The 17,714-nt window shown below is 42.1% G+C and overlaps 1 protein-coding gene across 2 annotated transcripts in view; it reads right to left on the reverse strand.

Annotated features, from left to right (window-relative positions):
- MYO5A (myosin VA) overlaps positions 1–17,714 on the reverse strand; it is a 116,968-nt gene that overhangs the window by 97,011 nt on the left and 2,243 nt on the right. The window contains exon 1 of one of the 2 annotated variants that reach the window (XM_064517379.1): positions 9,636–9,686. The exons of the other annotated variant lie outside the window; for it this stretch is intronic. Coding sequence (XP_064373449.1) covers positions 9,636–9,671 — 36 coding nt within the window. The 5' untranslated portion in view covers positions 9,672–9,686. Of the gene's footprint in view, positions 1–9,635; positions 9,687–17,714 lie in introns of those variants that run through there. 2 annotated transcript variants of the gene reach the window in all.

Consider the following 17,714-nt stretch of genomic DNA (forward strand, 5'->3'; position numbering starts at 1 on the left):
AAAGAAAAATGTTCCTAATTACCGGGACTGAGTCATTTCAGAACATGCGCACCTTGTTAACTTAGCAGAATTAAATCAGATTTTCATGCCATCTTTTACATAATTAGTTGATGTTAAAACCCCATCGCTCTACAGGTTCTAGCGTGAACACGTGACCTTAGTGACCTTACAGCAGAAAACATAAAATTGTCACTGGCAGAAAAAGGACCAAGTCCTAAAGAATGGAAACACAGAGTTTCTCTCTTGGGAAGTACCTTACTTTAGTATGTCCGTTATTCATCCCTCCTTATTTACTAACGTATAAAACGAAGTTTATGACAACGTTAAAATAAGACTAAAATTTGACAAGCTTTTAGAGACACTGAATCATGTACTGGCCTTGTAAAAAGAGAAGGAAATTCTGACCTAAAACGGCACTGAAATTCTAACAAAAATTACAGCAAGAACTCTATTGCAATTGTGCCTCATTATGGTCAGTGAATTTACTGCTCTCTGTAATCAGTGCAAGGCAAATTTTTAACCACTAGAAAAAAAAAAAAAAAAGAAAGAACTGTTGACAGGTGAGATAACAGTAAGATTTACTCAAGGAAAGACAGTGAATCAGATTTTAGTTAAATTTTGCTACTGTTTCTCACATCACAGGTTTGCCAATAGTGTCACTTCTGCTTCATGTTTCGGTACTAGAGAGCTTGGCTCTCTTGAACTTTACTTTGCTATCCACTGACTAATTTTGCAGTTTCTCTGTGAGTCTGTTTCTGGCTCAGCACTGATGACTTCTTCGTGTCCTAAGCAGCGGTGCAAGCCCCGAGGAGGCATCCCGAGGACACGCAGCCCGTCCTGCTGCCCTCAGACTGGCAGCAGCCGCCCAGCCACGGCTCAGAGTCCACAAGACTGCAACGTATCTCAAACTAGGCAAAAAGAGATCAGTTGCTCCAAGAAATCTTGCAGAAACTAAGAGACTGTGTTCAGAATGAATATATAAGGCACAGAGACGAGACAGCCTTGCGTCAGGAGGAAAACAAATAATGAAATGCATAGAACAGCTTCATTTTGAAACTCGATTTCTTGCCTAGACTCTCTCCAAGCCTCAGAAGAGTGATGTAAAGAAAACATCATCTCCAAAATCACACAGAGCTATGGAATCACTGTACTTTATTTAAGGAATGGTAACTTGGGTTGCTAAAAAGCAATAACTAATGATATCTGTAGGATGACTACGAAGGAGCTCATGGCAGAAAAAAGGACAGGGAAAAATTTTTGTTTCCCCTGGTGTGTCAGAAAGCTAGCTGTATTGCCAGAATTTCATATAATAAGAAAATACAATAAGAAATTGCAGTATTCTCTCATACCTCATGATTTCATCTTAGATCACATGGAAAAATCAGCAGACTATAACAATTATCTATCAGATGAGACCATATGACTCACAAAGCTTCTCTTCGGAGATACTAACCTCTTGAAGTACTAATTGACATTGCTGACAGAGAGGAATCAGAAAGCCAAGTGGCGCAGCACTCACATCAGCAGTCAAAGAGGTTCCACTTCTATTGCATAAACAGAAGTATTGCAGAAGGAGATACAACTATTTGGCTGGCTTAACAGCTCTTTTGATATGCACTGAAAGTGTTCATGGAACGGTCTACACCCTAAAAAAACAGAAATAAAAAAGGAATTCAATGCATAAAAGCTTTCCCTAGTTTCTCAGCAAGATCCACCTACACGTGAACTTGCACTACTTTTAGATAGGCAAAGATGACTTATTTATTTATTTATAGACAGCCTCCAAAATCAGTCTTTCAGGTGTTAATCATGAAATATTTATGACAAACCCCCTACCCCTCCCTCTTTCAAGAATGACCTTGTTTTTGGGTGGAATAAAGGAAAGTCTGTTACTGTCTAGATGAAAGATAAACTGTCAATTTTGACAGCACCAGCTAAAGCAGCTAAAGCTAAAACAGCATCAACTAATAAAATTCAAGACCGAAATTCAACCAAAATCACTCAGGTGAACAGGAAAGAGAAAACATTACTGTTGCTAACTCTTAATGTGGCCTCCTGGAGAGAGCAATCTGTATTATTAAGGTTGGAAAACGAAAACTCTCTATGTTAGCGAGATGTAACTACAAGGGAGAGTAAAGTTTTCAAAACTCACCCTGCGTGAAACCACTGAACTTACGTCATCTATGCAAAATGCTTACATGTAAGAAAGGGAATTCCTGAGCTGTGTCATTGCTTTGGATCAAATTGCTCTTAAAACATAAGTTGATGCTATCGGAAGCTGCTTTCAGCTTCATATTTTCCCTGAAGCTTGGTTCACGCTGCCACCACTACGGATGATGATACTAAGCCTAAGAACAGAAAAGCTTAACCTTTTATATTCATAATATAAGCAGATGCACAGCTAGTTGAGGCCAGGCTTAAACACAAGTCCTAACCCGACCAACCTACATCCCCTACAAAGAGATCCTGATAATTAATACAAGAGGCAGGAGCAGGTTCCATTTCTTCCTATGCTAAAATCACTAAAATTGCAGTCAGTCCTATGATACAGAGACAGCCTCAAGGAAGTACTGTGTTTCTTCTAACAAAGTGTTGCTGCGGGCTGCAATTTGAAAAGACAGACAAGACTATTATCCTTTTGTAAAAACGCCAAGTAACTAGGAAGAATCAGTCAGCAGCCCAAGACGGCATTTCCACAACAAGCAGGCTGCACAGTCTCTGACCAGCTCACCTAAATTCTTGTTATGACAAGGAAAATGGCAAAATTAATTTTGCAAAAAAATCAAAACAAAAATTATTGACTTTCTTAAATGTAGTAGCATTCCTTATTCTGGCCTTTGGCACAGCATGCCATTAGAGCTGAAAGGTATTTTCTGTGTTGTTGCTCAGCAACAGCCATTTTTATCTCTCTCATACAGTTTAAGGCCTGATATTTAGAGAGTATCAATTTAAAGGGACATTTATATCATGATATATAGTGGGGAGAACATCTGTGACAATGCGATTAATGCTAATTATCTGAACAATAATCTCAGATAATTTGTTTCTCTAATAGGAAGATTAAGAGTCCTATGTGATAACATAAATCTCTTTCTTACAGAAAGAGAAATTTTACTTCCTGGTTTTCCCAAATTTTTCAACCATTTTTAAGAACTGCAATTCCCTGGAATTGCTGAACTCTGCAGATACGTTGTCTAATTGTAGCCAATTTTCTTTAATACCTAAACTGTACTTTGCATTTTTTAAAGGGTCAGAAAAGAGAATTCAGCTGAATACTTCTGTCTGCAACTTCTGCAGTTCACATCCTAGCTCTGCAGGGAGAATAAACAGTCTTTCCCCCACAGTAATAGCTCTTCATTGCCTTAAAATTAGATAACCATCATTTCTCTCTCATACCTCAGCCCTCACTAGTGTTTAGTTGTAATAATAACAACCAAGAAAAAGAATTCTTAAGTGTTATTGGACTTCATTGCTATATCCTTCAAAGACCAGGAAGTTAAAAGAATCGGATGGTCACGTTTCATTTGTACCTTACCATACAGCTTGTTCATAAAATTTAATACCAGCTGGGCCCTACCTTTTCATATAACCAAGGACAGCTATTCTGGTAAACTCGGCGGTCTGAAAACACCAGTTCTGACCAGCAGCTTCCTCTACTAGTAGTAATGCAAAGCATTTTAAAACGAACTTCAACGTAGCTGAATTTTAAAAATATGTAAGAATCTTTGAGCTGGAATACCTTGAAACTTCCCCAAGTTACAGAAATAATTACATTGATGTCTTGAAATATTCCTAGATACAGTGATAAAATTCACTGAGCTTGAAAACAGTGAGCTTCAGATATTAGCATAATCCTTAACAGTTACATAAGAACTACAAAAGGCACAGGGTGAAAAAAAAACAACATAAAAACCAAGAAAAAAAGCAGTGGAAAACATGACACCTGATGGGAACCGAGACACAGATAAGAGTCCTTTGGGCCTGCAGAAATGTCCTCAGTGAGATTATTAATATGCACAGAGAGCGACATACAGACAGGTTCTGAGATAAACAAGCAGAAAGTGAGTCACGAACAGCACAAAATAACGCTACCAAATGCTTCAATCATCGAAACAGGCCTCAGAGTTCACTCAGTGCTGTTAAGTAAATGGCACACATATAGACAGAACTAAAACAGAGCACCAGCACTATTAAGAGCTGAAGAAAACTACTATAATACCACCTAAAACTTCACTATAATTTCACAATTAAACAGAGCTTGAGGAGACAAGACCCAGGACCTCTACTTTCCAAATCTACTGGCAAGTAAAAACATAGCACCAAAAAACACGTGGAGGTTCCTCCCCACAATAAAAAGTGAAAGCGACCAGGAAAGCACTGAGGACAAAACAGCATACCCATTAAATTAATAAGTATAAGAGGTCTCCAAAAGGGGAAGTTGTATGTTTATTTTTAACTGTCACACTCACTCCAAGGATCAATCTTAAAAAATCAGTGTAACAGCTGGAAAGTGTAAACTGAGTTTGGCAGTCTGGCTGAATCACTCTCCAGACCTAACCAGCAAGGCAGGTTCTTACAAACCCACTCCAAGTGAAAATAAAAATTGAAATGTATATGTAATTATACGTACAGATGAGTGTGTTACTGGCCGTATCTCCCTCTCAGCTAAATAACCCCCTTGGGCCAGCAGCCTCCGCAGCACAGCAGCGAGCCCGCAGGGATTCAAGCACAGGTTGGGGACGCTGGGCTGCAACTCAAGCAGACAGCTACAAGATAAAGACGGCCCGCTGGTCGGCGGAAGTCTGGGAAGCTTTTTAGGAACTACGGGAAGGAGAGCTGATGATCTGGATAGCAAAGGCGCCTCCGTACCGACATGCAGGCAGCACTGCGGCCTCAAGACTACGCCGCAGCCCCGACATTGCTCACCGACCCGCAAGGAGCAGACGTGCCAGAACGCGTGCCGGCCCGGGTCTCGGCGGGGCCCTGCTCCGGAGACCGGCGCCCACGCGCCCGCTCTGCCGTCCACACACGGGGCCAGACCCCATACAGCCCACTCCGATGGGCTACGGCAACCAGTCCCCCCGGAGGACAAGCATCAGCCAATATCAACCGCAGACAGGAGCGACTCTGGCCACACTGCACGGAGCGGCCCCCCACCCCGCCTCAGCCCCAGCCTGCTGCGGCCCGGCCGGCGGAGGAGGAGCTCCTGCGGGGCCGCGGGGGACTCACCGCCCAAGACGGCACAGATGGACGGCCCTTTCTCTTGAGCATCACCAAGTGCATTATGGCATCTTCATCCTTATTTAACCATTCCCAGAGCTACTGCCATCTCTCAGGGAGCACCACTTGGATCGCATGACAGGCCCACATGCCCAGAATGCATATTTGCTAATTTCAGATATTTACGTTTCTCTTAAATTTCACTTCCTTGTTTTCAAAAGTTGAGCCCAACAGACCCTCACGCCTGCCGCTGTACAAAGGCACCGGCTCTACATCGACATGGGTTTTGTGGCACCCCTGCACTGGAAAGAGCAGCCACCTCGTCCTCCTCCTGCCGCTCTGCCTCCCGAGCTGGGGCAGCACGCGGACGTGCACGACCACGTGGCGAACCCGCTCAGACACCCCAGCCTCTGAAAAATAACAGAAACAGGGTGTTATTTAAGGCAAGGCTGAGGTCTTAGACCCGTAATTGGTCATTAATTTGGCAGAAAAGACGTTTTACAGAGGAAGTATGAGGCTAAATTCAGAAACTACTGCAGTGTGGGAAACTATTTTTCGGTCGTTCCACTTCCCTCATTAGCTGCACTGCAGAGCTCCTTAACCGCTTACGCTGGTACAGGGACAAGCAACCTCGTTCAGAAAAAGGGAGCTGGAAACACTCTCTTCAGTGACAGTGCTGACTTAGGCACTGAACTACAGCACAGGACACCAAGCAGGCAGTGTCTACCACGTGCTTGCATGCTACTGATTTTTTTGCAAATCTAGGTCAAAGTGTCTGCAGCACTCAAGGTTAAGCATGTAAGATGCCGTACCCTTAACTACTCACAAGGAAACTACTTGAATCACAGCATACTAAAAAAAAAAGTCTATTGCATTTGATTATTATATCTACTGTATAAGTATCTGTTACAGTTGCATTCTAAGGAGCCAACAGCATTATCCTCCCTGGACGTCCTTACAAAGCATTCTTTGTATTTAGGGCCTGGCCACTTGTAACAACAAAAACAACTCATATGCTGCGTGCCAAACATGACTTTGGCACCAAGTACAATCAAAACGTGGGTGAACTATCAGCATCCTATAAACAATTACTACAGTACAATTCACTGCTATCTTTAGCCATTGGGACAAAGCCAGTTTTGTCCACTAACTTACATTTACATCAAACTTCATCTTATTTTAAAGAAATGATGCAAAACCCAATCGCAAAATACATACCCATCCTACTACAGGCAACTCTGGTTATGAAACAAAAATGTAAAAGATTTTATCTCTTTAAACACTGAAATTATTAGCAACCTTTCTACTGAACTTCAGAGAAAGCGATCACCCCGGAAAGCGACACACCGGGTGTGACATCAAAGCCAGAAAACCTAGTGTTTTATGTTAAACTATCAAATCTAATCAAAGACGAGTTACACTTCCAGGCTGAAACAAAAAAATTGCAGCCACAGCATTCCCTGTGACTTAGATGTACACAGCTCCCAGTCCCAGCAGCCACAGTGAGTCTGTGTACGGAAGATAAATGAGCCATCAGTGCATCCTCTCTGCTCCTTTCTTGGTCACTTAAGTCTTCCACGTGCCCAGCGTATCCTTCATACCACCACTCACCTTCAGAAAATCTACAGAATAACAACCCCATTAAACCAGTACTTCTATACTAACGCTGCAGTGTTAACTCAGAATATTTCTCAAGTAATAAGCATACTGTAAAGTAAATTAAGCATTAAAAAAAAAAACAGTGTTTAAGAAAATCTTGTGTTTGAAGTAATAAAGATTTCTAAACCTGTCAAAGAAACAAACATAATTCAGAAAAGTCTTCACAAAAGACGGCAATTACAGCTAGATCAAAAGCACAAATATTTTGGTCCCCACTTGAGACACAAACACATAATTAAAGTTGTGAATAAGTACAATAAGATTAGTGAAGAGCTGAGCAGAAGCCTGACGCCTACCCCAGACTGAGCAATAGAAGACTATTCTGAGTTACGACACACGTAAAATTTAGTTTTGGCTCATATCCACATGAAGAGGTACAGTGTATTGATTTCAGTCCATACCATCAAAACACAGAATTATATGCTGGTGATCTCAAAAAGAAGTTAATTACAAGCCTGCCTTAAAATACCTCCTAATCCATCCAACCTGAAAAACATGTTACAAGACTTATAAAATCGTGGCCACAAGAGATTTAAGGGCAAATGAAAAACTACAGCCACTCCCTGTATATTAAGCTAATGAGACATGCTGCATTTACAAAAGAATATTAGGAAAAAGATGCATGATTTCACACTTGTGTTTATAGTGAATGTTGTGTGTATGTAACAAAAATACTCTGATTTTAAAGGAAAATCAGTCAATACTTAAAGAATATTAAAAAATATAAAAAGAACATAATAAATATTAACTGTGTCATGATTAACTTAATTGGTGCTTGAATTCTAAGATCCAAGAAAACAAATACTAGGAGGCCAAATGAAACAAGTGGTTGCAGGGTTTTTGTTTCAAGACTAACAAAATAGAAGTCACAACAGATTTTGTGTTTAAACAGATGCTAAAATAAGTATTTTTTCTGAATAACTAGTACAAATTCAATGAAGACCCTCATGTTTTTTATATATTTTTAAATACTAATTTCACACATTTTCTCAAGTTCTTAAATCCATTGAAGTTCTTATATAAGCTTTTTTAAAAAAAAACTTATTTTCCCAAAAGTTTCTAAAAACCTCACCCATAACAGACAGGATAACTGAACGATTTCTTGCAACATGCAGAGTGAGCCAAGTTTTACCGGGGGAAGAAGCGGCTCAGTAGTGTTGAATGCAGCTGGTTGTTCATCTTAGGCTCATAGAAACAGAAAGAGGAAGCATCTTCTTTTGTGTCAGTGTTACTGCTTTAGCACAGAGCCATCTGCATTGCTGTGATGGGATTATTTGGCATATCTAGCATTCACTAAGACAGGAAGAGAAAATAAAGGACTGTATTGATTAGACAGATGTACTGAACCATGCTGTGCTACAGCTTTGGAGGCTGAAACAAGAAGTTATTGAGGAAAAGCTGTGGAACCATAACTGATCACCTATTTCACAGAGGTGATACAAGGCTAAATTATCTACATCTGTGAAACATCTGGAGCATGGACAATTGCTAAATTATCTGTTAAAGCTAACCTAAAAAGTTAAAAAAAAAAAAAAAGCAAAGATGTTTGGTGTAAATGTGGATAGTAGATAAGACTGTACTTTCCTGAATATCTTTTTATAAAGTTGGGATTGAGTCCTAACAGCCTTCTTTTGCTTTTACTTAGTCCTAGCTCAGAGAAAAGTCACATTGAAGGTAAAATACCTGTTTGATGTTATACAAATCCTGCAAACCGCTGCACTAAGTTAGTGTGGGAATAATCATTTTTGTTAGAATGATACAGAAGCACCAGGTGTCAATAATTCAGTCACTGCAACTGGGCTTTTACTGATTTAGCTTGATTTACCTGGGGAAACTAGTTTTACTCAGCTGATGCGGAACATAACTCTGTCCTTACGGTCAAGCCTACACCAGACACCTTATTGGAATATTATACCAGCAACCTAACATAAGTAGAGCACATCTGAGGAAGCTATATTTAGTCTCATGAGAGATTAACAGTGAGCCTATACGCAAGGAAACCAGCAACTGCGTGAGCAAGCTGTCAAGCTTTAACTCAAAACCCGCAGGCAGAGCTACCGCAGGTCCTCCACAAGTGCTCAGGGGGAAGCTGTGCAAGCAGAACCAGGGTTAGCGGCCAGGGCATATGGTCTGAGAAGCACCAGGTAACTTCAGAGGAGAAGCACCCAGTTTCGCCGCCTGTGATGTTAGCCACCGAGCCGCCGGCACTCCCAAAGTCCCAAAGGGAGAAACACGTACGAGCTGCTGGGTGCTGAGGGGCATTGCAGCATTCAGGATCAGTGCTCCTTAACTGCAGCCTATTTCATTAGTAACATTCAAACCTTGATTATTAGGAGAAATTATGGAAAATGCATCTATGTTGGAGAGGGGAGTAAAATTAAAGCCTTTCATGCTAGTTTCTATGGCATATTTAACCTTAGTAAAACTACTCCAGTTCTTTTCTCTGGAAGTGTTATATACTGCTTGCAAAAAGTCTGTATTGCCTTTGCATTTCCAACATATATTATCGTAACGAAAAAGTGCACCCTCATATCACACTATGCAAATGCTTCTTCTCGAATAACAATGTCTGAATGAAACAATGAAATTATTGTCTGGTATGTTTGAAACAATCTTGTTTTTATCTATCTCCAGATCATAAGCCAAAACTATACCGGCTTTAAACCTTTATTAATAAACTAACAAAACTGAAACTATTATATATGTCTCAAAAGCCTTCAACTACAAAACCAAGAAAACAAACATATACTACTTACTTTAACATACATATAGTCTAAACCATCTACTTCCATCGCGTATCTCTTGCAGTATAGATTTCCAGCACCTTCAGAGTCAGCCAGTGTTTGCTTTTCAGGCAAAATAACCTTAATCTACATGAAAAATATTTCCATATTTCTTGTATTGTGTACACTAACTCATAAGGCAACTTGAGAATATCTCTCTGGTTTCCTCAGCAAAACAACTGAGGTCATCTGCTTTAAAGATATGTATGAATAACCCATGGAGTCTGCAGAGGGTAACGTGTGACAAGCCATGGTGGAGCAATGAATTCCCTTATTGTTAAACTGACTCACAATATTTTAGTTTATTTCTCTAGCTCTACAAAGAGCAAGAGCGTTTTCCTATAAATCACCAAGTAATTGCAAAATTCTGTTGTCTTGTGATAATCAACTGGAAGAATTCAAAGACACTGTTAGTAATTCCAGCAAGAATTAATGATCTGTCATACCCATTTACAAAAAAAAGAAAAAACACCATATGGGTATGAAAATCTCTCAAATAACAAGTGTCTGTCTTTCTATATTTAGAACTGTCATGCTACAAACATGCAGTTTACATCTAACTTCATAGCTCTTAGGAAACTTTACATGGCAAGTCACAAGTCGTATTCTGCTTCTGTGCTAGGTACTGCAAAGACAGAATGAGAGCTCTTCAAAGCAATGCTGCTTCAGCCTTTGAATTTAATTTTAAAACCAAGACTTTTCATACTGTAAGTAGCTTGGAAGAGCCTGCTCTCCACCATCTCCGCTACCTCCTTGGAACTAAGCAAACTCAACAAGCCAGTTATCCTGTTGAATATTCGTGCCAGTTTTTATTCTGTATGAATTAATCTGCAAGCCTTAGCTACAACTGTGCTTGATTAAAAAGCAGAAGTGGAGGACTTGATAAGCAATCTGACAGAAATGCAACAGCTTTCAAGATATTCAGAAAAAAACCACAACTTTCAAACAACGTGCGAGTAACAAACTCGAAGGCAGTACCGCAGCCACCCTGGAAGCCCGACATCTCGGATGCGCATCACGGCGGAGCGAAGCTCGGCTTTCTCGGTCCCTACAGCTCTGACTCTGTGCACAGCAGTGCCCTCGCCCCCTTTGCAACCGCGCCTGAGAGCGGACCTCCTTCCTTAGCAGGAGCAGCTGCTGTTCCCAACACACTTCAGTCAGATTTTCCCATCGAAGTCTTAGAGCACTTTAACAGCCATTAATCAGGTCTCAGACTATCCCCAAAACATCTACTACTGCACCCGCTGAACAGATAGAAAAAGCACACACAACGAGATGGAGCAGTTTGCCCACGTGAGCAATCCCGACTGCCTGGCCCCAGTGTAACCTCCGTACTGCTCCCTCAGACCTTTCAGCAGCGTGGCGACTTCGCACTGACTTCTGCTTGTTGGGTGCTACGTTTGTATCTTCTTGTCTCTTAACACTTTAAGAAGCTTTACCCCAGCCTTGAGTACTGCCAGGCTATTATTATTCAAGCAAAGATCTGCGACAATACTTGTTATTGTCCCAGACCAACAGGCCAAAGAAGTTAAATCCATGTCACTAAGGAAAACAGATGGTGTAAAGAACACGACAGATCTCTGCTTTCATAAATAATCCATTTTCATCTTCTTCAGAATTTGCATTAGAATTGGCAGATACTCACATTAAAAGCTGGGTTGGTATCTGCAATACACACACATCCAGTAGGAGATAAATCTTTTAGACTTTATTAACAGTGCCTAATGCTTGCCTGTGTTTATCTTACAGCTGCTTGATGACCAAGAGTCAGCAAGAAGGGTACTATTCTAATGTAATCACATCAAGGACTTAGGCTCTTTCCCCCCTCCCCCCCCCTTTTGGCCAGCCTTGATCCCTTCTTTACATTTTATTTGCATAGAAAGAGTAAGACACATGGAAATAAAACTACTAAATGTTGCCATCAACTGCGAGCAGGTAAAAAAGAAGTTGTATTCTGGCAGAAAAGGGCTGGGTTGTAACCCAGATGGCTAGGAACAGTAAGACACCAAAATCATCAAGATTTATCGGTTCAAAAATTCTAGTGCTTTTTGCATTTGCACACTGTTGGGTAGTTCATGTTATCCATCTCACACAGCACTTCACATTAGGCTGCTGCCTGTAGCAAATGGAGAAAGTGGCTATGTGTAGCTATGGCTACAAGAGGATGAGTCCAACCATTAACTCCCTGAGATGGTGGACTACCTGGAGAGTGAAAGCCACTCCTGAAAAGACACTCTTGCTACTAAATATTAAAATGGCATTTTAAGTAGACAGGTCCTCCCTAACTGCAATACTGCATATGCACAGCTTAACACAAAGAACTTGTCAAGGAAACATCCCAAGGATATGTTTTCACTTGTTTTCCTGCACAAATCATTCTGGGCAGGTATATGACAGCAAAATTATTTCTCTGCAATAAGAGGAAATAGAAAATCAAAGCCCCAATCTTGCAGATTTACATGCTTGATTTCAAAGCATAGAATTAAGCAATAGGATTACTCACAATGAATAAAGACAAATCTTTGCAGGATCAGGGTTAAGTAAAGCCAAATAATACCGAGTATAAGGAGGAAATGATGCAGTTGTTGCAAAGGATAACACAGAACTCAGCACTGGCACGGGCATGAAAGTGCTGCTGCTCTATCATTAAAGCCACTAAAAGCATTGCTATTAGCTTTGGTAAATGAGGCCTTAGCAACCCAATCATACAACACTGCATCTTGGATGCAGCTCAGAATTAAAGCCAACACAAGAAAAAAAAAAAACTGTACAAAGAGCCTTTGAATCCAACACAGCTTGAATTCACTCTCTATTTTTTATATTACCTTTAGGTAACAGACTTAATTTTGTGCCTACTGCATTTCTACCTTTTATTTAAAAGTTTGGATTCCAATTTAAACCAATCACACTCTTCGGAGGATCATCCCCGAGGGCAAAAACATACCCTGGTTATGGTGTATCATGAATGGGGTTATGGTCCACGACAGTAGCCTAAGCAAAAAGACTTAGTCTGATGGAAGAGGAAAAAGTCAAAACCACAAACATGAAGAAAATTTCCAAGGTTTATTCTGATCCCCAAAATATCTTTTTTGCAGCAAGGACCACGTGATATTAAGTGAGAATATGAAATTCTTCCCTTCTTTTCCAGCAGCACAGAAGACAATGAGAAAGGTGCATGCTGCTACCTTAACCTGTTAGAGTGGTTTGTCTCTACTCTAATAGCTCGGCAGAAACAAGAGTCTTGTCCAAGCGTCCTGTTTCTTGGCCCCGGCCCCCGCTGCACAAACACTCACTATCAGAGTCGAGCAAGATAGCCAGGGCAGCAAACACGGTCCCACTGCGAGCGAGCACAGCATGAGCTCAGAGATAACCTCTGCCCTCCCGAGCACACAAACGGGAAGCCCGGAGAAGCAAAGAGGGAGCGCAGGCTCTGCCCATGCCTAGCTTCACACGCGCAGTACAAAGCGCCGACTCGAATCAGGAGGTATAAAACAAACCGCTGGCTCTTCCCAGGGGAGCTCGTGCTGCTCGCCAGCAGACATGCAACTGCCCCGCCACCTCCGCCAGCCCCGAGGACCAAGCCACCGCTGCCCGGGAGTGGGAGCGGGAGCAGGCCGACGGGATGGCCCGCGCAGCCGTGGCGCTCGCCAGCAGTGCTGATGTGACTCGGCCTTTGGGACTCCCGGCACCCGCGCGTACGCTCACGCATGCACTTAGGTGCCAGGGCTCCAGCAATGTAAGCAAGATTTTAAACAGTTCTTCACAACTTTTGTGTACGTTTTGCATTTTCAAGGAACGACACCCCTTTAAAACACATTAAACGGTTGGTCTCTCTTAGGTCTACTGCGGAGGCCATCCCACCTTGTCGGAAATCCAGCCACCATCACGCAGTGCTCACCAGTACAACAGCGTACTTGTCAGCCGTGCACTGTATTTCCCCCACAGCAGAAACCATGCCTTCTACATTCAACTTTACTATCACTTCTTGCTTTTCTTTTTTTTTTTTTTAATCCTATTAGATCATCCAGAAACAGATCCTGTGATACTGGACATTTCTGTGACTTGCTCAAAAACAAAAAAGCTGTCTTTAATCCTACAGAGATTAAACGATGAGTCTCATTAAACAGAGGAAGAAATTACTTTGTTATTACAACACACGGAAAGGATCAGACGTCCCAAGGCCCCACGAGGAGACCCCAAGAGCCAGGTAAGCCTGCCTGAGTTTCCACCATCCCTTTCACCTTAACCTGGAGCTCTGTGAAAGGTAACAGTGGTCACTGCACACCTTTCCTGGCACAGTAGGAGCTTGGCAGGATTTTATCTAATCATTTATTTATCTAAAAAAAATAACCATAACCCCTTATCTAAGCCATCTGGCACATATTATAAAATCACTGCAGTAGAAACAGAAAATAACCTGTGGCAGCTCAGTGTATTGACATCATTATTCTGCAAGGATTTCTGATGATGGTTTGTGGGGTATCCCACATAATCCACTAATATTATTAAAAGGTAAATGTTTTAAGTGATACACAAAGAATTAGATAAATAAGACTAATTATTATAAATTGGAGAGTCACAATTACTTCTTATATGTAAGAAAGAAAATTGATATACCTTTGAAGATACGGTATTCAGCAGCAAAGAAAAAAAATCATTTTGAGTATACAGCTATTATTTCCTCTGCCCAAAAAGCGGCTCCCAGTGATGCCACACTTCCAGTTTCTCAGGAGGCTTGCACAATGCACCCTCCAAAAGCCTATTTATGGACTGCAAGCAGCTTTCACGAAAAGCTTGCTACCTCGCAGGCCATGCCGCCCTGCCCAGGGTGATTTCATTTCCTCCTCTAACAGGGTCCGGGCTCAAACGAGCAGCTCGGCTCTCTGCGTTCCCTAGACAGGTTTGGAGCAGAACGGCCTCAGATCCAAACTGTCATTAATTTTGCTTCCCAAAGGTCACATTTTCATTTAACAAGAATAATAAATGCTTGACAAATCACAGAATTGCTAATAGAAAGCTAACAGGTTTTTTCTGTTTCTCAGGCTATTGTGGTTGGCATCCAATGACAGGATTTTTTTTTTAATCAAAAATATAATAAAACGTCAAGCTTAGGTTAAAGCAAGTATCATTAGATGGCCGGGTAATCACACTCCAAGCACCTTCAGTTTGAAGGCAACAGCAATAAAGTTGCTGTACATAACTGTGAGTTGTCACTCAGACTTCCAGTCACTTTCATTCAAATAATACGGCAGGCCCTGGAAGTAGAACAGTGACCGAAATAGCCCCTTCTGCTTTTGCATTAGATTTTTACCAAGGGAGAGAGATACAGTTATAAAATATACTGTAAAGCTTCACTGATGTAGCGGCTTGATAGGGTATGTTGAGTTTCTACGACAGCCTCACTGTCCCGGGCTGCACAGATCCTGCTCGGAGAGCGAGCGGGACGCTGCGTCTCCCTCCTCCCTCCTCCCCATCAGCGCAGCACGCGACGCAACTCGCGCGGGGAGATTGTGATTTCCACCGCTACGCGACTAGGCAGGACAACGCTGGAGGAACGACGCAGTTCTCTACTGGGACAACTGGCTACTGTTAAAGTTTCAGAAAATTAGGGTATCACTATTAGGCAGTAGTCTGAAGTAGCAGTATAGACTGTATAAGAAAGGCATTTTTTTCAAGCAAAACACCCTAATAGGCACAGAAATTTTGGAACGCTGCTCTCTTTTCTCCATCACGCTCGGCTTGTTTTTTGACAGGCTTCTCCCATCGTTAACACACAGCAGCAGTCAGCCCTGGTGCGAGCCTGCCCCGGTCCCGCGCGCCTCCAGGGCCGGTCGCGGGGCGAAGGGGCGCCCACGCCATGCCCCCGACACCCCGCCCTCGGGAGGGAGCTGCTGCCTGCAGCCGCCCCGAACACCCCGGGGCCTCTTCGTGCGGTGCAGCTCCCTCGACACCTCCCCAAGTCAGTTGAGGCTGAGAAACCCTCAAACAGAACCATTTCGAGGAGAGAGAGACAGAACTGAAGGTTGGCTCCGAGTTCAGCTTGCACCTGGAATTTCATTTCTCCCATGAAAACTGTCCAGAGTTTCCTTTTACCACCAGAAGGAGCATTTCCATCCACTTTAACTGACATTGGATTAGGCCCTAAGTTAGGAGCAAGCTAGTTGGAGCTAGCTGCCCCAAATCTGAGAGATACTGGACAGGGAGGAAAAAAAAACCAGTAGTACCAAAGATATAAATAAATAAATACATTGAACACAACTGCACAAAATTCACACAGAAATTCCAAGAGGACAATGCAAAATGCTGGAAAACCACAGCACAGAACATCATTCTAGAAGAAACAAATGAACCAAGGAGAAAAGGGGATGAAAAGGAGGCCTATGCACAATATCTCATCCGCTTTGTTAATTTTCGCATGCAGGTAAGGAGAATTTCTGCTGGGGTTTGTTTTCCCATAAACCTGAAATTCGCAAACTCGCAGCCTAGCGCTGGAGCTAGCTGCTCTGCCAGCAAAGGCAAGGCACGGGCGTGCTGCGCCTAGGCACAGCACTCTCACTGTCCTTAATTTCAGAGGAAAGCAGATTACACTTCGCACAAGCTGATGCATGACCTGGCTCGTCCTGACTGATTTTTATGGGGCAGCACAAGTACACAAATGTTTGTTGCCGCCAGCAGTTACCGACATGCACTGAATGACCTGCGCGTGCCATGCAGGGGGCTGCTACTACCGACAAGGCACGCGGAGATCCTACTAAATTTGTTTTCAAAGTCAGAGAACCAAAACTTTCAAAAATTACCTTGGAGTAGGACTACTGATCTGTCACTGATAGATTTCCAACTAGACAAGTAAAATGAAGCTCACAAGCACAAAATATTTTTAACAAAAAGGCCTGTGATACAACCACAGAACAGTTTTCTACTGCTGCACCTCAAAAGTGAAGCCAGTACTTTCAGGTAGAATTTGTCCTGGAAACCTCAGTGGGTGCAGGAACGTAAAGCATAGCACAGTCTAAGCCCATTGCCCACAATCAGCTCGTGAACGCTCTTGTGCTAGAACCAGTCCTCTCACTTAAATCCAGATTTCCCAATTAAATAACACCGGTGTACAACAATAAGGCTGTCTATATGGTCACCAAGTCTAAACAAATACATACACGAATAAAAGGAACGGGATTTTCATAAGAGTGGCATGACTTCTGGGAAAACATATGTAGCACATTTCTGACAAAAACTAATTTAGCTTGGGAAAATAATGGCTCCTGTGTGCTATTTCAAGATATCATATACATGTGGTTGGGACAGAAGGCACTATTTTTGCTCCGGCATGCAGTGAAGCCAAGTTTGAAGGCTTCACAGTGGATGTTAACAAAACCGGACACCCTGCGGGGCACAGCACACACCTCCACTTCTGCAAACAACAGTCTGAAATAAAAACAGTGTCTCACTCTCTCTGGCAATATTTAGAGATGTTGACAACTTCTCTGCACCACTGGCACTCCAGTTATTTACATATTCTTACCAACTTTTAAAAAAGCAATTCATACAAATACAGCTATCTGTGCTGGACTGTGGACTGGCAGTGAAAGAGGGGCAAGCGAGCTTTCAGATACTTATTCTCAGCACAGGCACTGGTACAGTCTCATACACTCGCTACAAACTCATACCCTACCTTACTTGCCAGCAAAACATACGTGCCAATGCCATATGTTAAGTGTCAATTTTGAGTTGGATGCTATGGTACTTTAAAGAGCTGTCCTGCGTGACAATCCTGAATGAGCCTGCCAGTATAAAAAAGATACAAAAGTCACTCTTTCTGTGCCTACATATGGTTTTAAAGAGGACCAGAACAGCCTGTTGTGTGAGAGTAGAGCAGAGAAGCAATCTTGATGATCTTAGCCATCCAGTAAGTCCCCCATTGGAGCACTACATGCTGTGCTTGTTTTGCTTTTTTGTTTGGTCTTTTTTACCTTTCCCACTCCAACCTTAAATCCATTATTTACGTTACTCGATCGAGGATGAGGTCTGTTGTTGCTATCTGCTAAGTGAGAAGAT

The sequence above is a fragment of the Dromaius novaehollandiae genome, chromosome 10 (assembly GCF_036370855.1).
Source record: "Dromaius novaehollandiae isolate bDroNov1 chromosome 10, bDroNov1.hap1, whole genome shotgun sequence".
Taxonomy (NCBI): Eukaryota; Metazoa; Chordata; class Aves; order Casuariiformes; family Dromaiidae; genus Dromaius; species Dromaius novaehollandiae.